Source organism: Phacochoerus africanus, chromosome 3, assembly GCF_016906955.1.
Source record: "Phacochoerus africanus isolate WHEZ1 chromosome 3, ROS_Pafr_v1, whole genome shotgun sequence".
Lineage (NCBI taxonomy): Eukaryota > Metazoa > Chordata > Mammalia > Artiodactyla > Suidae > Phacochoerus > Phacochoerus africanus.
Window position 1 is genome coordinate 150,648,217 of NC_062546.1, and position 23,789 is coordinate 150,672,005.

The 23,789-nt window shown below is 36.9% G+C and overlaps 1 protein-coding gene across 7 annotated transcripts in view; it reads right to left on the reverse strand.

Annotated features, from left to right (window-relative positions):
• Positions 1–23,789, reverse strand: part of ZNF385B (zinc finger protein 385B) — a 327,173-nt gene that overhangs the window by 89,743 nt on the left and 213,641 nt on the right. For 6 of the 7 annotated variants that reach the window (XM_047772997.1, XM_047772996.1, XM_047772995.1 and 3 more), the window contains one exon: positions 1,765–1,907. In XM_047772997.1, the coding sequence (XP_047628953.1) occupies positions 1,765–1,907 (143 nt within the window). Of the gene's footprint in view, positions 1–1,764; positions 1,908–16,012; positions 16,203–23,789 lie in introns of those variants that run through there. The other variant, XM_047772998.1, reaches the window with a different exon arrangement.

Genomic DNA, 23,789 nt, shown 5'->3' on the forward strand with positions numbered 1-23,789 from the left:
CATTTAGAAATTCCCTAAAAGTGACTTAGAGAATAGTGCTAATCAGATGACCACAGTTGTATAAAGACAACTGCAACTGAATGCCTATTAGATATGTACATAACATCCTTCCAGAAGGGGCTGGAAGGATGTTACCACCTACTGAGGACACTTTCCTCTTGAAGGGGGTAAGTGTGTATGCAGGGGCAGGGAATGATGGCTTTGTTACTTTGAATGCCACTGTTTTATTTAGATTTTTCAAAATTGTGTTTTAAAAAAAATTACGAAGAGGTGAACCACAGTAGGAGACATTTATGCTTACCCACATCATCAATATTGCTTCCTGATAGTCACTGGACTTCTGTAGTGGTTATAAATGCTGTCTTCCACATGTACGTTAATCAAAATACAAATACTGAATAAATATTTTCACAAGTGCAGCTTAATTCAATCATGTCTGGAATCATCCATGTTTTGACAGAGTATACAACAGGCCCATCTGAGTTCACTCTCAAAAATGGCATGATGTGGTCTATGGGGTGATCATTCCTGCGGGATTCATGTGACCAGGGCAGGTGTAATTTATCCTACTGAGTTGCTCCACTGTACTAGAAATGATGCTCATCTCTCTAGGGTTTTTTTTTTTTTTAAACTGTAACTTGTGTCAGAAAAACTCTAAGAAGACAAAAGTATTCAACCATTTATTTGCTGAGTCCAGTTGGTGCTCTAAAATGTTGACTGATCCCCTACCCTCTAGTTACCTTAAGATGCCTAAGCCTTGATAGAAGGCCTGTCATTAGATTTTATTTACAACCCCTGAAGAAAGAGGAAAAATCCTCTTGTTGTTTTCACTTCATACAGAAGATAAGTCTTCAGAAGGAAATATCTGGCAGTATCTCAGATGCTCACTGTCTGGTGGTGTTGATAATGCAGTTCTTTTCCTTGATTATAGCAGTTCCCATAATGCTATGCCATTCATGTAGACCATCACGCCCCAAGTGGCTGTATTTATGGTTAAATTTATGAAATCATCTGAACTGTTTAAACTTTTCCTTTACTATAAGCTTAGAATATGGCCATGGACTGATTTTATGATGAATTCTATTGTGGAAAGATGTCATGCGCCACTTGGCACACCTACAAAATATCTTTCATTCAGATAAAAGGTCAGCCCACCTGAATGAAGAACATTGGTAACTATAGGTGATTGACTAATGCTTATCATAAATTTTCAAGGGAATGTCAAAGCATCATGCAGACAACTAACATGCAGATCTAAAATGAATTTTTCTTTTAACTAATAGAATCAGATTCACATAATACATAATAGCCTCCAAATAAAAATTGCTTGTTGTAAGAGCCTTTATCTAAAAAATCTCCCAAATAAAAATGTACCAGGGGATAAGAAATATTTAATTTTTTTTCTCTCTAGGAGTAGGGAAAAACCAATGTGGCTTGATATCTCTAAATTGTATTCTTGACTATGTGAACAGCATCCCAGAAATGACATGGCTTCTCAAGTCTATCAAAGCCAAGTCTACCAAAATTACCCAAAGTAACAGGTGAAAAGTCACCTGTCAAAACATTTATAAAGTAAATAGGTTGGCTATTGTTTGGACTAACTCTCATGGATGAAGCATTGTCTTTTGTAACACAGTTGAGCTGTGCAACCAATATATGGTCTAAAATTATACATTTGGAAACAGGCTACATCTATTGCCTATCACAATTGTAATGAAAGAGAGAGAATGAGGAGATACATAAATTAAAAATGCAAGTACTCACAGTGTTAAAATTTGGAAAGAGCCCAACAGCAGAACTACTGTCCACTGGAAAAGACATAAATGGTTTGATATCCAGCGAAGGCTGCATCATCAGGGTAGGTGTGCGCACAAGAGCAGGAAGAGAAGTAGTGTGGCATGTACTACCTGCCAAGAACAAAACAGAAATGAATTCAATCTCATGCTCACATCCATTTCCCTTCCCAACTTATAGTGCAGAACAAGACTGGTGAACTGCAACCTGCAAGCAAGAGAGTTATGCTGGAAGTAGGCAAATGGCACTTTTTTAGAGAAAATACAGTTAAAAGGAGTCTTCTTGCTCTGTGTCTAAGACCCTGATGCAGAATGCTTCCCTATGGCACAGGCCAAGGCTGCTCAGATGCTGCTGAGACACATAGTACACAGATCCTGCTGGTAGGTGGGGCAGAATGAGAATATCCTCTTGTTTAACCATTGCCTCTACCTCAACAAAAATGTAGGAGAGGAGGGGAGGAGCCTCTTGAAGCCAGATGCTCTTTACTCTGCAGGGTTATTGAATGGCTAGTAGGCATGTTTTAGGCAAATCAGAGATAATTACAGGGTTTTTACTAGGGGAAGAAACATTAGACTCTTTTAGTTACTGTCTACTCCCAAGAAAGTTATGACTCAAACAATCTGTTCTTAAAAAACAAACAAACAAACAAACAAAAAAAAACTAGAAAGTTGCTCTCAGTCTGGACACTGGAGAGTTTTAGACAATCTAAAAGGGGTGATTGTGGCCTGGCTAGGGGCAGGGTATGGTAGGACAGGGAGGAGCTGGAGTCTTTTTTTTTTTTTTTTTGGCTGTGCTCATGGCATGTGCAAGTTCCTGGGCCAGGGATGGAACCCTTACCACAGCAGTGACCTGAGCCACAGCAGTGACAACACTGGATCCTTAACCCACTAGGCCACTAGAGAACTCCTAGAGTTAAATATTTGACTTCAACTTTTATTTCTAATTAGCCTTATATTACTTTAGCATCTCTTCCTTTAACAATTTTATTAGCTGTCTGTCATCTCTTTATGTATCTGATTTAACCCATCTCTAGGAGATTTAAAGTACTTCTCTCTTTAGACAGCAGTATCTACATCACACATAGATATGTAACTGCTGGTGCAGGTGGTTCTCTGGGAGCAGGTTCTGATATGCCCTTTAAAAAATGTAACAAGCATATTGAGATATAATTCATATACTAGAAAATGCATCCACTTAAAGAGTATAGAATTGTGCAGCCAGAACCACAATCAATTTTAGAAGGTTTACATGATTCCCAAAATAAACTCCATACCCATTAGCAGTGACCTCCATGTCTTCCCAATACCTCCAGCTAATCTACTTTCCATTTCTACAGATTTGTCTATGCTGGACATTTCAATGAAATCATACAGTATGAGGTCTTTTGTGACTTTTCTTTTACTTGGCATGTTTTCAAGGTTCATTCATGTAGTAGCATGTATCAGAATTTCTTTCCCTTTTAAGCCTGAATAACATTCCATTATAGATGTACCACTTTTTGCTTATTTATTCATCAGCTGATGGGCACTTGGGTTATTACCAATTTTTTTGGCTATTATGAATAACGCTTCTATGAACATTTGTTTATAAGTTTTTGTGTGGTGATACATTTTTAGTTCTCTTAGGTATATATCTAATTGTGGAATTGGGATTGCTAGATCTATTTTAGAAGGTTTATGGTAGTCATGGTTTAACCTTTTGAGAACTTCCATACTGTTTTCCAAAATGGCTAAACCACTTTACATTACCACTAGCAGTGTATATGGGTTCTAGTTCTCCTGGCATGCCTATACAGGATCACAAATAATTACATGCCTAAAGTCCCACGCTGGTTTTAAGGAGAAATGAACAGCATGGGGAAATGCTCTAGCTATTAAAATTTCCACAAGTGTTCTTTCACAGTGTCCCAGAATAATTAAAAATTCTATTTCAATGATATATTTTTTCGTAATGAATTTCCTTAATAAACTACATCATACTTCAAATCATTCCAGAACATTATTGGCAATACTGTTTAATGCACTCTCACACCTCATTTACATTGATCTTAAAAACAGAAGAAAAGAAAAGAGTGTCTGAGGCATTTATCTGTAATGGCAAGTCAGCCCATCCATTAAGGAACATAGAGTAAGACTCAGCAAAAAGCAAATTAGCCAAAAGTATAAGTCATATGGAAAAAAAAATTTTTTCTGATGCCAAAGTATTCTGATCTCAGCCTGGCATTCACGTAACTACCCTGCATTTAATTACACATTATTCTTCTAATTAGGTAACATTACATTCATTGCTAACTTCAGAGTTTGTGGATCCAAGATGATGTATTATATCAATACATCAAATGTTGCAGAGGCATTTACTAGAATATTTATTTTAAAAGCTTTGCTTTCAAATCTTAGCTAAATTGAAAAATAGGTATTTCTTATATTTAATCAATTGCCTTTTACAATTTACAATGATTTCAATTATTAAAAGTCTAAAGTCTAAAAGTATATAGTATACTTAAATCTGCCTGTTAAAGAAGAAACAAAAGGCCTAAAGTGGAGCCATTTTTGCTCTCGTACCTAACCTAACTGCAGTTACAATCTTCCCTAGGAATGTAATCCTAAACAGTCACTATGGAATTTTCCAGTCAGTACCAATGAGGCAGTTGGTCCCTTGGGCCATCTTTGTCCCCCACAGTAAAATGAGGTAATCTGTAACATAGACCCCTTTTGGCCCCTAACAGAGAGGTTACCTAAGCCTGAAATAATCTTTTTTTCTTTATGACTTTCTTGTCTTGCCTTTAAAAATCTTCCTTTCTGTCGCCCTTTGGAGCTTGCCTCTACTCACTGGAAGGGATGCTGAGTGATTCATAAATAGTTCAGTAGAGACAATTAGATTTTCAAAATTTACTCAGTTGAATTTTCCTTTTAACATGTCTGATGAACAAATGTATAATTATTTTTCCATTGTGGGTCTCCCCATGGGAAGCAAAATTGTTTCTCTAAGCCCATTCTGGTTGCTCTGATAACATGGTAATACATGGCCCCCAAGGGCCTGGCAAGAGTCACTTTGTACTAACAAATTCAAATCAAATAGATGGCAACATGGAACCTGACGAACAGATTGCTCCATCAACAAAGGTCAGAATGCACAATGATCCCCCTTACCCAATCAAATTGCTATGCTAATAAAGACAAGGCTTGAGAACTACTTAGCTACCACCGATCATTAGCATAAAAACCTTAGCAGCTGTTTACCATTTCATTAGCATTTTAATGACGGACAATTTGCTACGTTAAACACAGATTGTTTTAAAGTACTGGTAGGATCTTCTGAATAAATATAAACTATGCTTTCATCAATTCCCTCACCTCAACCCTGCTGTTTTCACTTTTAAAATCTGCTTTTTAATATCACTTCATCAAAACCTATTGCTTCAAAGGATGCTTTTGCAAATGTAAAATGATGGGAATACACTGCACTTTTTACGCTGGTTAGTTTGGGCTTTGATCCCTCTGTCACCTTATTCCGCTGCTGCTGCTGTTGTTGCGAAACATCTCTCCTCACCTTAGCTCACCTCAGGATGTCCGAAAGTCAATGGGAGATACAAGCAGAAATTGGGCCAAAATGCATGGCAAGCTGCAAGAAGATGCTTAATTTCTCTAAAACTCAAGGATGCACTGAGGGGAAAAAAAAACTGAAAATATAATAAGCAGGTATTTCAACGCAAAGGGTGGTATAACGTTCCCATTACGTTGCTGTTCTCGTGGGAGGGAGCCAACCTTCGTCTTTGTACCAACTATTTGATAACATTATGTAAGTTACCTCCTGTGTGTATTTCTGTTTTGAAGCATAGAATATAATCTTGTATATGTCATAATAAGTCACATCATAATAGGGTTCCACCTTATTTGAAAATAAGGCTTTTTATCTCACTTGATCTATATATATTTATCAAAGGGCCTGAACTAAAATTAAACACACATGCACAAGCATGCATTCCCCAAAGATCTAACAGCCACCACTCTCACCATGGAAATTCCACATCCATATATTCTCCCATAAGAATGCAATTAACTCTCTCCTCAAAATTTCATTTTGATGATAAAATCCAAGTTGTGTCCATCTACAGTTATGAAACCAATACTATGTGAAAGTCAACTTACCACTTATGATCACAAAGAAAATTTTTTCAGCCAACTGCCTCTGTAACATAATAGGTACCTTATTACATCAATGGATTATGTCATAATCCAGCACTATAAAACCTCAGCTGAGGACCAGATGATTCTTGAAATTATTGCCTTAGTCTTTGACCTTTAGGAAAATAATCTTGAAGGTCTATTTAGTTTATAGCTTTGAGGCTTCCTAGAGTTCTTCTTTATGTACCAAAACACAAACAAAAAACTTCATTCTTAGAGAGTATGCCAAAGTCACAGAAAATCTACATGGAGAACCATTTACAGAATGAAATCAAATCTCTCTATAAATATATTTTATATCCTGCAGCAGTAGTTTCTTCCAATGCTATTTTTATGTGTGTCTGCTTTAGATGGTAATGAAATAAAAAACTTCCCATATTATAAAAATCTATTAGGCAGAAACAATGTCAATTATACTACTCCCAAAGATTTCTTTAAAGAAATTTAAATGAGTGACATTTCAGAGTTTCCACTAAACTCAGATTTCTCTTTTTATTGCTTTTCCAGTATTGTTGCCTCTTACACTGAGTAACAATTAAGTGTGGCCACCAGGAGGGAGCTATTTGAATGGTCTATGTGACTGATGAAGGGTGTGCTTCTGAAAAGGCCACACGATATAATAACAGAGATAAATTTTTATAGTGCATGTACTAGGCACTACCCTAAGCACATTACATATGTGTGTACATATGCATACACACATATAAGTATATATAATACAGATCCATAAATACTCATTTATATATAAAATTATATATTTACATAATTTTATCATATATCATTATGTATTAATATTATATATTAAATATGTACTCATTTATGTATATTAAATGAGTATAAGTATTCCAAAAATAACCCAATGAACAAGATACTACTACTGGCTCCACTTTATAGATAAAGAATCTTAGGCACAAAAAAGTTAAGCCCAATTTCATACAGTTTGTACGAGAAGCAGCCTGGATTTCAACCCAGGCAGTTTGACTACTGAATTCTGCTTTTTAATAGTATGCTATGGTAACCAAATTGAATATCTGAAAATGCTCAGTTACACAGACACATTTCTAGTTATAGACAGAAATATTTTACCATCCAATTAAGAGATTTAAAACATTAGATCTCCTCTGTATCTGGGAATTAGTTAAAACTTGCATTTGAGCTTAATGTAGTATTGATACTGAAATAACTCACATACAGTTTTTAATGCTCTATAAGACTATATTTATCTAAAAATAACTTTCCCCAAATAATATTATTTAATTCAGTGAATACTTATGGGGACCAACGATACAAGACAGAATGCTGAGAGTTACAGGGATTACAAATTGAGTCAGACAGAATTTATTTTACTTACTGAGATAAGAAAACAGTAACTACCATTTAATGAAATTCTACTCTATGCCTGATACTGTGCTAAGTGATTTGTGTCCTTTATTTTATTAAATTATAACACAACTCCATGAGGTTTGTATTATTATCCCTATTTTACAATTGAGAGAAGTAAGGCTTGGAGAGATTAAGATCTCCTAGTAGACAGTGAGACCTGGGTCTAAACTCCTGTTCGTTTGACTCTAAAGCCCATGCCATCACTCCAAAAAGTAAGCTATCTGTAAAGCTGTTATGTGAAAAAAAGATTCTGTCATCAAATACATATAGAAAATGCTGGCTTCAACAAAGTTTAAAATAGTTCTTTTCTGTAAAACATCTTGGAGCTTTTAGCATACTAATGGGTACTGTGATTGTCTAGGCAGATATAATTCGACCTTCAATTTGAGAATGAAGCCATCTTTTTTATATTCACAAAGGTCTGGGATAACCATGGTACCATGGCTTGTCCTTTAAGCAATGCCTGCTGTACACATTAAAAGCATCAATTCAGGAGGAAACTGATGATTTCCAGGTCCTCCACTTTCTTGTTGTATGACCTTAAACAAGTGATTTTTCTTTCCTATAAGTTGGGAAAAATAAGAGTACCTTCATTATAGGATGGGTAGGAGAACTAATTGAGGTTTTTCTATACAAGGTACTTAATCCTGTGTCTGATAAGCTACAGTTACTGTAGCTGTAAACTATTGCTACCTCTCAGACACTATGCCAAACCCCTGGAGAACAAAATAGTTAAGTTCATTAATACTTATAAAAGGCAGAGTATGACAGTGGTTATATATTATCAACAAAATGTTAGGAAGGTTCAAGAGAAAAAGAAATTAGATATGGTTAGGAGCTGGGTTTATAAATGTGTCCATAGATGAACTATCTCAAGATAAGCCTGAGGAATGGTTAGTATTTTGAGAGGGAGGTATGGGAGAATGGTAAAGGGAACTGTATGAGCAAAAAGCATAGAAATATGGAATGTATTCCAATTTAAACCTTGTTTAGGTACACAGGAATTCTTAAGTGTTTCTGGATCAGAAGGTAAACAATAAAGAGAAAAAGCAGAATATCTCTATTACCTTGGAGTAAGCAAAGATTTCTTAAATAGGAAACAAAAGGTGAAAATAATAAAAGAAAAATGATAAACATACTATATTAAGAATAAGAATGTAAGAATAAGACAGGATCAAGGAAATGAAAAGGCCATGCAGAGAATGTGAAGATAGTCACTATATATATATATACTTTTTTTTTAAAGAAAATTTCATCAGAGTATAGTTGACTTACAATGTTGTCTAGTTTCAGGTATACAGCAAAGTGAAACAGTTATACAGATACCCATTCTTTTCCAGATTCTTTTCCCAAATAGGTTATTACAGAATATTGAGTAGGTTTCCTTGTGCTATATAGTAGGTCTTTGTTCTTATCTATCTTATATATAGGAGTGTATACATGTTAATCCCCACCTTCTAATTCCAAACCCATTAAGTTTGGTTTGGAAATTCACACCAGTCATAATGGCCACAATATAGATATTCTGACAAAGGACTTGAATCTATAGTAAAGAACTCCTACAGATCAGTAAGAAAAAGTTAACGCAATAGGAAAATTGGGCAAAAGACTTGAATGGACACTTCATATAAGTAGATACTAAAATGGCCTATAAATACATAAAAGTGCATAACTTCATTAGTCATTAAGGATATGCAAATTAAAAGTAGGAGATATCGCTACCTCCCCACAAAAATGGTTACAGTGAAGAAAGTTGGGATTAAGTGCTGACAAAGATATGAAGCAATGAGATCTCTTATCTGAAGTGTGAACTGTTACAAGTACATTGAAAAACAATTAAGCAGTATATACTAAAACAATATATACATATCCTACAGCTCAGTAATTCCACTTCTAAGTGTATATATATATATATATATATATATATATATAAAATCAAAATGATCCATATTAGAGTGTGCATGAAAATATATAATAGTCACAAACTGGAAATTGGCTAATCACCTTATCAACAAGAAAAAGAATCACTGTGGTATCATCATACAACAAAACATTTACATAATGGAAAACAGCAATAAGAAAATATGGTATACGATGGCACGAAACAACAAATAAACTCTATAGGTATAATACTGAGAAAAAGAACTAAAATTAAGGAGTATATTAATATGCTGTATGATGCCATTTATTTAAAGAACATAATGGGGCAAAACTAATATTTGCTGTTAGGATTGTGGCTATTCTTACAGGAAAGGTAGGATGAGGTTAGAGGTGGAATGACTGGAAGGGAGCATGACAGGGACTTCTAGGATGCTGGAGACTATCTTAGTGCTAGTTCCACAGGTTTGTATGTTTGTATCCATTCATTCAACTGCATACTTAGGATATATGTACACTTTTTTGTATATTTCAATAGAAATTCTTAAAAAGTAATGTGTTCAATATTATTAATTTTAGAAAGCTACTTTGACACATACAGGTAAAATTCTTCAATAAGAACATCTTCAAGTACTCTCAAGTGTGTATATTTTTAGAATATTTTTTTTTTAAAGTTCTGTCTTCTACTGATAGCTTGATTTTGCTCAAAGTGATTTATGAGAAAATAAAAGTTCCATTTAATGCTGCTGTTTCCTTGCTGAATTTTATAAGTGGAGAGAGGAACTGACATAGAATTCAGTGACGCCAAAGAGAAAAATGGATATCTAGAACTCTGAATCTATGAAATCTTAACAATTGGCAGTTTTGTGCCTGAATCTCCCTTGGGGCAGCTCAGGGTTCCCTCCAAAGTGTTCCAACAGCAGCAGCATCCTGGCAGAATCTTGCCTTTGAAAATAAATCCTTCTGAGTGCCGCACTGAAGTTTATAAGCAATAATGAAGTGCTGCCATTAAAAAACAGTGGTGAAGCCACATCATGAGAGATTTTAAGTCATAATGTCCTTTGGGTTTAGTGGTAATATGCTAGATTTTACACAAAATGATGAATCTTTCACTAAGATGCAATAGATGACTTTTTGGATGTGTAGCAATAGAATACATACAGCCCCATGGTGGTTCATTTATATCTGAATATTTTGTCTATGCACTGAGTTTTTTATATTTAAATGTTGAAAAAATGGGCAAGATTTATTTACTATAAAATATAGTTTGATTTAAACATGTGACATAGTTCATTAGCTGCATCGAAAAATCTGAGAATTTCAGAAATGAAGTAGGTAATTGTTCACAAGAAAAGTCTCGAGAGCTGATTGTCTTTTTTAAGCTGAATTTAAATAGTTTTTGCTTTGTTATAGTTTCTTCACCTGTAACCCAATATTATTAAGCATGACCATTCCAAAGAGGAAAGTCAAAGAAGGGAAAACAGAGTTCTGACAGAGGCTTTGTCAAGTTTTTTGAAATAGTTTTAAATACACTTGACTTATCAAAAGGGAATGTCATGTGCTTAGTTCCTAAATTACTAAGTCTTTAGAGAAGCCAAAATTATCTCCAGACAGGGCTTTACTAAAATTGTCTGAGGTCGAGACTGGATTGGGAGGTCACAGTAGCCTGACGAAATTTTCTGGCAAAAAGAAGCAGGGAGATGGTCCTGAGCTACCTTTGCCCAGTGATTCCTGCCTATGGTGTCAGGATGCTTCCACAAGATCTGAAGTTTCTTTTGGTTACAGAGGAACTCTTTGCTTCTCCTTTTACAGCATGCTAGGGACTTAATGGCAATATGACTTATTTCAGAAAACTTCCTTAAAAATATAGACTTTCCTAGGAAAGATAACTATGTTTCTCAAACTGCTGAATATTTCTAGAGGAATTATGCTTCATAAAATTTTAAAGAAACATTTTAGAGATAATTTAGGAATATAACCTTCATTTTACATGGGAAAAATGCCACATGGTATCTGACTGATGGTAGAATCAAGTTTAGAGCTCAGCATCCAGAGATAGTATTTTCAATACTTGTCTGTACCATCAAAGATGTACAAGAATCATATTTTGGAGTCTTTATCTTTAAAAATTCAAGTTGATTAGTATTTAGTCTGTTTCCTTTTTGTATTTACATTGAAATTTAGAAGTATTCATTTTTAAATGAGATTTTTGTTTTAATGGTTTTATTAATACGAATAATGGAAGAAATTAAAGAGCAAAGCCAGGGTCTCTAAGAGCCATCTCCTTCTGCTTTAAAGAATGGTGGAAGATTGATTACAACACCTACTTTCTTTTGTGTGTGTGTGTCTCCTCTAGGGCTGCACCCATGGCATATGGAAGTTCCTAGGCTAAGGGTCTAATTGGAGCTGTAGCCGCCAGCCTACACCAGAGCCACAGCAATGCCAGATCCAAGCCACGTCTTCGACCTACACCACAGCTCACGGCAACGCCAGATCCTTAACCCACTGAGCGAGGCTAGGGATTGAACCCTCAACCTCAAGATTCCTAGTCGGATTTGTTAACCACTGAGCCATGATGGAATTCCTACAACATCTACTTTTATTATCTTCTTTAATTTTTAATTTTTTTTCTTTTTAGGGCCACTCCTGCAGCATATGGAAGTTCCCAGGCTAGGGGTTGAATTGGAGATGTAGCTGCTGGCCTACACCACAGCCACAGCAACGCGGGATCCAAGCCGCATCTGCCACCTACACCATAGTTCATGGCAATGCTGGATCCTTAACCCACTGAGCGAGGCCAGGGATTGAACCTGTGTCCATGGATCCTAGCCAGATTCATTTCCACTGAGCCATGATGGGAACTCCCGACACCTACTTTTAAATAATTATTTTAATATTCCCAATAGGGAAAAAAGAGAGAACAACAAACCCGATTCACACTATGCTTTTAACCATACTGTTTGGATCAATATAACTAGTTCAAATAGCTCCATAGTAGGAGGCACACACATTTCTGTAGGTGGTTTTTATACTGAAGTTCTATCAGAAGTGCAACAAAAATACCATCTGAAAAGACACATTTTTCTAAGCAACAGCAACTGACCTTCTATTGAAACATATCAAAGCATCAGGGCCTTGAGGCCTCTGGCTCTGTGCTTAGGCCTCTCCTCTGCAGCTCTCAGGAAGGGCTGGACCGAAGGGGCTGCATACAACAATGCAGGAGGAAAATACACCCAGCTGTGGCTATAAATTCTAGCTCCAGGACACAAAATGTTTTGCCCCCTAGTTTCAGAGAATTTCAGTTCTTGCATTCAGTGTCTAGGCAATTTACATTTAAGAACCAAAGAGGAGGAAAGAAGAGAAGAATAGTGGATTACTTAATGGTCTTTTTAAAAGGTATTTTTCTCCCAGAAGCTTGTTCAGTTTCAGGAAACAGAGTTAATATTTGCTCTGCCAGTGTTCCCTACTCCCACCTTAGTAAAGAGGTTTCCTTAGCTTAAATATTACTCAAACATTTGAAAGCTATTCAAAAGCTGTTGCCCATGTTTAAAAAAAAAAGAAAAAAAAAGTAATAGGCTCCTAAAAAACACACTTTAGGAATAAAGAGAACAGTAAAAACTGTGCTAAAATCCTTTTCCCTTTTTACATGCATGTCTTATGGTCACCATAATTATAATGCACTAATAGAGAACTCAGAAAAAAAAATTTCTAGTGGAGTATTATCAACATAGATGAGGCCATGCTTGGTCTTCTAACAGCCAAGAAGCCATTTTCATCAGGGAGCAGCAGAGGTGGCCCTCACCTGGCAGCCAGGGCTGCTGCGTAAGCAGCATGACAGTCACCATTCCATCCCTGCGGAAACCTGGTATGGGGTGACTAATCTGGCCATACCAGGGAATAGGGTGAGCAGAAATTGTGAGTAATGGGCAGAGAGTGGGTTAGAATGGGGAAAAGGATGAAGGGGGCGTGGAGAGAGAAGGAAGAGTGGTAAGTTTGGCTGAATTTTGCAAAGTGGACTAGAACTGGCACCAATGCCTTATTTGGAATTTTTTTAACAACTTACTCCTAAAACGATTTTCTTCTCTTTTATCTTTGATTGTATGGCAGAAATCTGTATGAAATGAAGGAGAACTGAGCAAAAATTATATGAGCAGGAACAACCTAATTAGGCAGGGCATCTAAGTCCTTCAAAGAAATGAGCTGGGCAATGAGAAACACTGGAGAGTCCTGTGACCCAGGGGATGCTTGCATTCCAAAGGGTCTTGAGTGGATATTGAATAGAATGGCCGGTCCCTGGCCTGGTTTCTCAGAATTCTGCCATTGTCCTGCCATTGTCCTAGAAATGGATGCTACATTCTTCAGTCATGCAGGCAGCTTCTGGGGCACTAGTGGTAGGCAAAACAGCATCAGATAAGGCCCTCCTGTGAATGCCCAAGGATTTTCTGCATTGGGCGTGACTCATCATAAATGACTGCACCTGTCCCTGTGTACCATGATTATTCTTATACTTTTATGTTGTAGTTCTTCTATGGAATTTCTTTTTGGCTTCCCAAAGGACTCTCACTCCCCCAGTGAACACCAAAAGTCAAAGACGATTTTTTTTAATAAAGAGCCACATGGAAAGTAGACAATTTAATCACAGTACTCATCATTTTTCCTTTCCATGATTTGCTTTATAAGGCAACAAAGGAATGGAAATATTTTCTTTTAAAAGAACATTTGTTTTGACTCTTGGTCTCCTCTGAACTTCAAACAGCCTTTTTAAGCTCCTTTTGCTTTAAAGGACACAAATGGAAAGTAAACATTCATAAAAATGGACCTGGTACTCAATGCATTTACCATGACAAAGTGTGTTGAAATTTCAGTTAAAGAAAATGCAAAAAGAATCCAAAGTTCCCAAGTTGCACAATCTCTGTTTCCAAACTTTGATGGACTTCTGCCTTTTTTTTTTCTTGTGTCTTTTCTAACACCCCCTTTCTCTTACCCAGCTCAGTCTCCCTAGCCTCCTCGCTCCCACCTGTCTGTCTTTTCTGCCTCTCTCATCTCTCTTGGCTCCCTGATACTTCTGGCATTTTCTGTCTCTGTCTTTGTAGGTGTCTGTACCTATCTGTCTCTCTTATCTCTCCATCTCTGTCTTTGTCTCTCTCCATACATACTACTACCAGGGAACTAGAGAGCACTCAGAAAATCTGCCACTTGCCTGGCTTTGCAGCTATATCAGATTAACTTCATTTTCAATATTTGCTTCTATAAATCAAAAGATTGATAGCCAAGATTTTGCTCATATCAGGATGAATTTGTCCCTGTGACAAGATAAAACAATTAAATTAAGGCCATATCTCTATGCCTTAAGTCATCATGTCAGTGGTAACAACAGATGATTGTTTTTATATGGGCTCACACGTTAGCTATCCGCCATCTGCATGACAGAGTGGGGCAAGTTAAGAACTTAAATCCACCATAGAATTTAATGGTTTATTTTTATAGAAATCCATCATCAGTGTCCTGGATTATACAAATACTGTAACTTTTCACTGAGGACAAGGTGCTTTTACATATATTAAGTAGACTTCTAAACTGTTCATGGCTTATGATTATCCCATGTTTTTATGATGAAAAAATGATGCTTTAGGGCTAAATAATTCCATGGCAAAGCAAATATCCAAAATGAAGTCAATGGTGGACCCAGGGCTAGAAAAAAATTTCTTCTAAAATCAGATGCTAGCTTAATAGTGATAATAACACTGAGAATAGCATCTGCTAAGAGGTCCCACATTACAGAGTCTCTAGGACCTCAGAAAAATTAATGTGCATTGGCTTTAAAGTACTCATTTTTTCGTAAGAGTCTTCTGAACCCTCAGTGTTTACACCCCCAATCCACCAACAAGGTAGAATAAAAGAAGCTGATGCTCTTCCGTATTTCCCAAACCACCTAAAATCTCACTGGGGACAATGAGATAAAAACATCTTCCTAGAGCCAAGAGTTTCTAAGTTCTTTCCTAATAGTAATATTTATTCACATTTACAAAATGGAAAAATTGAAAGAAAAAAGTATTTTTAGGGTGTGGAGAGCTGAAGTGGTAATGTTAATATAAAAATGAGAATTCCACAAATATCTGTTGTATACATACAAAATACATCTGTCCTCATTAACAGGTAATACTCCCTCTTAAGGAGCTAAACTTACCTGGTTTCCAGAGAGATTTCTATGCCCAAAGGTCTAACTAAACATGAAGCAATTGAGTTTTGATTTGAACTAGATGGAACACTGAAAACTTGAAATGTGCCCATCATAAAAATCATGTGACAAATGTGCAAATCACCCATGTCACTCAATTTTATTGCAGGCTACCAGGCACTATTCTGTCAGTCTGAATGTGAATTCTTGAGCATGTACAATCATCTGCTTAAATATACTTCCTGAAGAGAACAGAAAAGAGAGAGAGGGTTCTAACATACTTGGATTAAATATGAACCTTATTTTTACCTAGTAAAAATGTGAAGCTGACTTCAAAAGAAAAAGGAGCCATAACTTATACAGACAAAAGAAATGCGGGAAGTCTGTCACATCTTTACGATACTTAGCGAAGTGACCCAGTTTCACAATTTAAATAAAAGCTAGTTAGAAGAACCAAGATGATATTGGGCACAGGAGTCATGAATTAGCAAATTCTATTTGCTCTAATTCTGATACTTTGATTTTAACTGTTGTACATTTTTGTCACCTACTTCATGTAAAAGTTCCCCGAGGTATAAAAGCCAGCAATGCTTACCTTTGTTTTTAAGATTGTAATCCACGCTCACTTCTGCATTTGAGTCCTGTACGAGGTATTACACTGAGAAAGGAATAATTCCATCATTTCAACCTGGTGTTCCTGTGAAATGTGCTAGGAAACAGCCGACAGGCAGTGCGTCTGAACAAATCATACGTCCTGTAATTGCCGCTTAGCTCTAATTACTATTGAGGATAGTGTTTGCAACTTGATTCCAGGGAGAGGGCAGACTACCTTCTGACAACACTGAACCAAATATATCCTAAAAGACTGACAAGTTATTTTCTTTCATGTAATTTTTCTATCTCCCAGCTACTCAGAGACTACCACTTTGCCATGGTAAAAATGCAATCAAATAATCGGACACCCACTTTTCCTTTCCAACAAAGCAATTCACTTCTCTCAAAATATGTATTTTGTTACAAAAATTTGGATTTTTTAGTACCACTCAGACTTAAGGGATTTTTTCCTAGGTGGGCAACTAAATCTTTATTTAAAAAAGGAATGTGTTCTCAAAATAAGAATTTTATTTATATTCTGCTAGTCCAGAATCATTTATTTGTACGTCATTAGGCCTAGAGAATTTCCTTTCTGTGGAGTTGTAGGTTTTAAATAAAGATTCACAACATGTAATTCAAAAAGACTAAAGCAGATAATCTGATGTTGATAACATTAAGATGTTTCTGTATTGCAACTCAGAAACCTAATTTCAGTATATGGGAGAATTATGGTAAAATTAGCAGTTGTGTAGGCTTGGAACTAAAATGATACATTTTTTTCATATATCTAACTGATTTCACTCTCCATTTAGTGGCATCTGACCATGTGATCAGAATAAAGCTTCTGATATATCCAGGTTACACAATGTGGCTATGACTGAACGGTTGTTTTGCTAAGCTGATTATCACCAATAAATACTGTTATGTTATGCTTAGTGGGCATTCGACTGAATGAAAGAAACTTAGAATGACCCGTGTTTGCAAATGTCAGAAAGGATTTTGCACCTTTGGTTGTGCAACTTAGTACATTTGCCAACCACGGCCAACACTTTGGTGACACACAGAACAAATACACCCACCCCAATTCAGAGATTTGGTGTATCTACTTAAGTCAGATTTGCAAGGTAACTCTCAGGGACAGGTAAACCTAAGGGAATAATTAGATGCTGCAATCCAAATGCTAATTTTAAAACCAGCCCTTAGAAACCGTGCATATCTCCAGGCCTCAGTTGTTAGGAATAATAACAGGACTTTAAATGGAATGCAGTATGCTAGCTCCATACTTATTTCCCCCCAAATAACAACTGTGCACTTTTTGCTCATATAATACTTGGTTTTTCATGATTAAAATAAAATTATAGGCATTGCTGTGGTTCTTACATTAATTTTTTATTTTACTTTAAAAACCTTAGAGTTCCTGTTGTGGCACAGTGGAAACGAATCTGACTAGTATCCATGAGGATGCGGGTTTGATCCCTGACCTTACTCAGTGGGTCAGGGATCCCGAGTTGCTGAGAGCTGTGGTGTAGGTCGCAGACTTGGCTCAGATTCTGAGTTGCTGTGACTGTGGTGTAGGCTGGCAGCTGTAGCTCCAATTTGACCCCTTGCTTGGGAATTTACATATGCCCTGGGTGCAGCCCTTAAAAAAAAAAAAAAAAAAAGGATTATGCTGAAGTATTTGAAATTGGTTTTTGTTTTTTTGGGTTAGGCAAAACATGGAGCTAGGCAAAACATTCCATTTTTTTTTGCCTGCTCTTAAATCACACCTAATTGTTGGAGTATTCTTCTAGAATATTTCCAGGTCTGGCACACTTGTCCATCCTAAAGCTTCAAAATCCTTTATTTGTCCCTCTCTTAGGTCCTTAGTTTAGTTCAGTCATACACAAAATGTGGTCTTCAGTGCAGCAGCAGCAGCAGCACCTGAGAACTTGTTAGCAAAGCAAACTGCCAGACTCCATCACAGACCTGCAGAATCATAAACTCTGGGGGTGGGACCAAGGAATCTGTGTTTTAGCCAGCCCTCCAGGTGATATGAACCACTGATTCATGCATGTAAGAGCAGTAGGAGAAATGGATAAGGAACATTTAAGACTCTGTGGAGAAAACTATAGGAGAGAGAAAGGCTTAGCAGAGAGCTGGCACTTAAATGGTTTCTAAAGGATCAGAAGAGTTTGGATGAATCTGAAGGAGGCACCAGGCATCCCTCACCCCTGGCTAAGCTATCACATGTGCCCTGAGTTAATGCAGTTCCACCAATTCCAAGATTTTAGGCCATCAGTCACCATCTTTTTTTAGTCATTCCATGCTTTAGGCTCATTCCTGTTAGCCTGTCTACCAACTACTTTCTCTTTTCCCTTAAATTTTAACTCCTTTTAGAGTGGCCTACACTTCCTTTTTCAGGTGCTTTTTTTTTTTTTTTTTTTTAACTCTCTCTTCACTTCACAAATCCTATGATTTGGCTTCTGATTTCTCCAGCCTAATGAAGTACTTTTACCAGTCCTCCTTGACCCCTGTACCACTGGAAAAATACGACCCCACATCTAAAAGACCTCTTTTCCATTATATTTCCAATCACCTGCTGGACCCCTTACATCTGTATCTTAGTGGCATCTCAACTTCAACTTGCACAAAATTAAACTAGCCATTCCAGTTCCCCCTACTTCCCCAAGAGACTCTCCTCCTTTGGTGGTCTTTATTTCACTGCCTGGTACCAAGAACTTTCCAGGCACCACAGACTCTAAAACTTGAACCTGTTTTTGACTTTTCCCTCTTCCCTGACCCTGAATCAAATTAGTTATCTTTATGACTTCTCTCACCTCCTTCCCCTTTTATAACTATTTCCCATTACATCCATTTAGGTTCTCATTAGCTGTTCACTAGCATAATTCTTTAATCATTGTATTCTCACTGTAATCAACTGAATTCTAAGCACAGTTCACATCAATTATTTTTCTATTTAAATGTCTTCCATGGCTCCCCTTAGTGAGTTATGGGTTCTGAAATCCAACACACCTGTTCAAATCCCTACTCTGCTACTTACCAGCTGGGCAACATTAAAGGAATTAATTGACTTGATAATCCCAAGTTTTCTCAGCTGACAAATAGGAATAAAACAGTAATCGTCTCTCATGAGGAGACAGGAAAGAACTAATGCATGTAAATTCTTAAAGTGCAAAGAACACTGAAGAGCTTAGTAAATAATGAGCATTATCATTATCATTGTCAAAGCCACTGCCATAGAATAAAATTCCAACATCTCAGCATCCTAAGTTAGCATCCCTCACCATCCTCAAACTTAATTGAAAATATTTTTTTTAACATTTTCTAGGATATATTAAACTGAACTAGTCCTCAGGGGCAAAAACCAAATCTTAGTTTTCTTTTTGTCTCTGGTTCCAAATGGAGCCAAAAAGGAGAGACAAAAGGGAACTAGAATGGCTGGTGAGAGTTTCATTGAGCTTTTCACCTAGTAGTTGCTCCGGAAATGTTCCCTGCATGAAGCACTGACCTATTCTTGTACACACACGATTTCTTTGTTCCATTCTCTGTTCACGCTGTCATGCTTCCCAGGATGCCTTTCCTTCTCTGTCCCCTTTCAAATCCTTTCCATTTCAAGTGGCATTTTACACATTATCTCTTCCAGGAAGTCTTCTCATTTCTGTTGGAAGAAAGTACCTTGTTCTCCTCTGAAACTGCAGTACATTTTGTTTATACCTCCCTTAAGGTACTTAAGATATTCTATCATATATGAGTCTTCCTCCTCAAAGAGCTATAAGCTCTTTTGGGTTAGAGACCAGGCTTGATAGACTGCAGTTTGCTTAGTCCCTGACCCAGAGAAGCACTCAATTAATGTACTGAATGAATGAGATAAAGGGAACAGCTACATTCTTTCTGTTTGTTTGTGTTTTTTGTTTGTTTTAGGGTGGAACCTGTGGCCTATGGAAGTTCCTAAGGCTAGGAGTTGAATCAGAGCTGCAATTGGTGGCCTACGCCACAGACACAGCAAGGCCAAATCCAAGCTGTGTCCTGGATCTATCTATACCACAGTTCACAACCTACACCACAGCTCATAGCAACACTGGATCCTTAACCCACTGAGTGAGCAGGGCCAGGGATCAAACCCATGTCTTCATGGAGACTAGTTGGGTTTGTTACCACTGAGCCACAACAGGAATTCCCAGGGAGCCGCTAGAGTATTATAAGAGTTGTGCTGCTGTATACCACAAAGGTTTTCTTTCCCATTGATCATTATGATGGTCTTCAAAGGGTAAGTGGATTAGGAGAATTGCAGAAACAAGCTTAAGAGGATCCCTTATGATTGTGTTCCTAACCTTGGATTTAAAATTAGTATTCTAGAACTCAGACACTAAATGGTTACCAGATCCTGTGATAGTCCTCGAAAGCTTAATTAACTCACAGGACAGATGTGTCAGACAGAACATTATACCAGCAGTAGCACCTCAATGTCAACATTATTTTAAGGAGTCTTGAAAAGAAGTCAATATCCTGTGAGTGTTTATGAAGATGCTCAGTCTTCCTTGCAAAACATAAACCATGAATTCTGTTCTCCTCTTCATATTTTAAGACATACTCAGAAAGCTATAACCAGAAGTCAGTGTTCTTGTGTATTTAAATGATTACCTTTCATTGCCAGAAATACTGTGATCTGGTTAAACAGTTTATAATTATCAGTTACAAACTATAAATTTATAAAATGGAAATCCTTGGTAAAGCTGATTATATGTTTAAATTTTTAGAAATAAGAACTTTCTTTTTTACTTATAATTCTAAATTTTACCTCCCCTTTTTGAATAATTTAAAATTCACTCTGGTCCCTGATACTCTAGCTTCAGTTCCTTTAACTGTATCCCCTGATAAGTACCTGATGACCTGTTAACAAATGTTTAATTACACTCATTGTGGGGGGGGGGTCCATTATTTTAAATTAACTCTTGAGTGAGTAAATACTCCCTTTTTAATGGAAAAATAATTGCCTTTCCAATTACCTGAATTGCAATTTTAGATTTTCATAGCCTTACTTATTTAGAGTAGGCAAGTCTATAAACAAGAAGTTATCTATGAAAAAGACATGTTTTCACTATTCCTTTTTGCTTCCCTCAGCACTGACTGAGCTAGACAACACTGGGGTCTCTGGGCCCAAAAAAGAAGTTGACTGTCTATTTGGAGAACAAAAATACTATATCTGAAATAGACACTAACACAAAGACACAAAATGTAGTGTGAATTACAGGCACTGACAGAGAAATAGTACAGAAGAGAATATACCTTCCACAAGGGCAGGAATCTTAGTTTTATTCGCTAATGTATTCTAAGCACCTGGAGCAGATTTGAGTTTGGAAAACAACTGCTATGCCAAAAGAAGAGAAAAAAGGGGGCTAGAATAGCTGGAGACAGTTTCATTGTGAAGATAGGACATTAGTAAAAACTTAAAATACAGTTGTCCCTTGGTATCTGCTGGGGATTGGCTCCAGGAACACCATGCTGATACCAAAATCCATTGTTACTCAAATTCCTTATATAAAACAGTGTAGTATTCTCATATAACCTCTTGTAAATTTCGAATCATTTCTAGATTACTTAAAATACCCAATACAATGTAAATGCTATGTAAATCGTTGCCAGCTTACAACAAATTCATGTTTTGCTTTTTGGAAACTTTCTGAAATTTTTTTTTTTTTTAGAATATTTTTGATCAGTGGTTGATTGAATCCGCAGACATGCAACCTGGGGATGCAGACGGCTGAATGTATGATTCCTTGGCTCCTCCTTTTGCTCACCAAATTCTATTCAGGCTATTAACAAATCCTTTTGTCTCTAGCTCCAAACATATATGATAAATCTTTCTGCTCCTCTAAATGTCACTGCCCCATTCTAGTCCAAGCCATCATCATCTATCTGGACTACAGTTGCTGGTTCTCAGTAGACCTTTCTGAGACAACTTAGGGACCCCTATACTTCATTCTTCACACAACAGCCAAGCCAGCTGTTTAAAAATGCAAATCTAATCATGTTCCTCTGGTGCATAATGGTTTCCCACTGCACTTCGAATAAAATCAAACACCTTACCATGGCCTACAGTTACTACAGAATTAAGACCCTGCTTATTTCTAAAACCTCAACTTGACTAACCTCTCCTTGGCTCCCCATCCTCCCAAGATCTAAACTTGTGTTCTCTTTCTCAAACATGCCAAATTCATTCTTACCTCAAGGCTTTTGTCTTGCTGTTCTCTCAGAGCGGAACTCCCTTTCCTCAGTTATGTCTCAGTGCAGTTGAGATACAATTGAGGCCTTCAGCAAGGCTTTCTCTCTATCCACAGATGTTAGGGGACCCACTGATTGATATGTAGACTTTGTATAAGAGAGAAGAAAAGTAGCCATCCTAGTTAGAGCTTTCTCAAGACATAGATAAGAATAAACTTGTTATAAAGCTTATCCTAAACTAAGCTTAAGCTAACTTACTTTTTTGAACCCTCTAACATTTAAAGTAGAATTTATTGGTCATCTTTATGCAATTTGTATAACAATGACTACCTCTTAGATAACATTATAAGCAACACTGTAATAATATGTGTTCTAAGCACAGTATGCATATATTAATTCATCCAATCTTCAAATTAACACAGTAAGGGAGGAAGTTGCTATTATCTATATTTTGGAGATGAGAAAACAGGACATAAAAAGTTTAAGTGTCTTGCTCAAGGTCACAAGGCAGGTAAGCAGCACAGCTGGGACCCAAACCCACATTGTCTGGCTGTAGAGTTGATGCTTTAACCACTAAGCTATTCTGCCTCACTGACATATATAAGAAGGTGGTACCTTCTTCACTAGTAGAAAATCTCTTCCGTGCCACATAGCATGTATGAAAAATTACATATCAGATGTCAGCTATTTCTAAATATGCATGTCACGTTTTACTCCCAAACATTTTCAAGTATAGTTGTTTTTTTCTCATTACTGCCAAATAAAGGTCTGAAATGCTCAGCAGCAAGTGATTTCGTGAGCAGTTCTATATCATGTGGGAAATCACGAGGAAAATCTAAATCAAATACCAGATCTCACTGTGCCTTTAATATCACTGTGAAAACAGCATGATTTTCTAGGACACACTGTGAAGTCTGAGGTGATAAGACAGCATATCTTAAAATGACCTGAAGCCAAAAATGGATTTGTGAGTGTTAGTCCCAACTTACTAAGAATGTTCTATTTTGATAGGTTAGAACATGAGGATACAGACCTCACCTTGACATCTAAGGTCTTTCAGTGTGCAAACCTCAGTGATTTCTGCAGAGTATTTGGTCAAGCTGTTTATGAAGAAATTTCAATATTAGCTTACAGAATCAAGACAGGATTCCAGTAAGACTCAGGTCATTCTGTTATTCATAAAAGGCCCTTCATTTATTTCCCCATTTATTCCCTCCATTTTAAAGAGATTAATTAGCTATCTTGTGAAATGTGAATGAATAAAGGAGCAGTTGAATCTACTGAGCACAGCACATGTTGTGTAACATGACCCTTATGTAATAAATCTTTCGGAAAGCAGCTCTTCTTTTCCAAATGGGGCCTGTCTTCACTTTTCTCATGTGGGACTTGGCCAATGGGACATTCTGAGTCTGACAGGCCACTTCTCTTCTCCTCAGCTGACAACTCTTTTACACAGATGTCAGCTGAAACTTTACTGGGGCACGTAGGGGATTGGAACTTTTGAATCACCTCCAGCCAAGAGAATTCAACATCCCTCAGCTCTCTGCTGGCCCCAC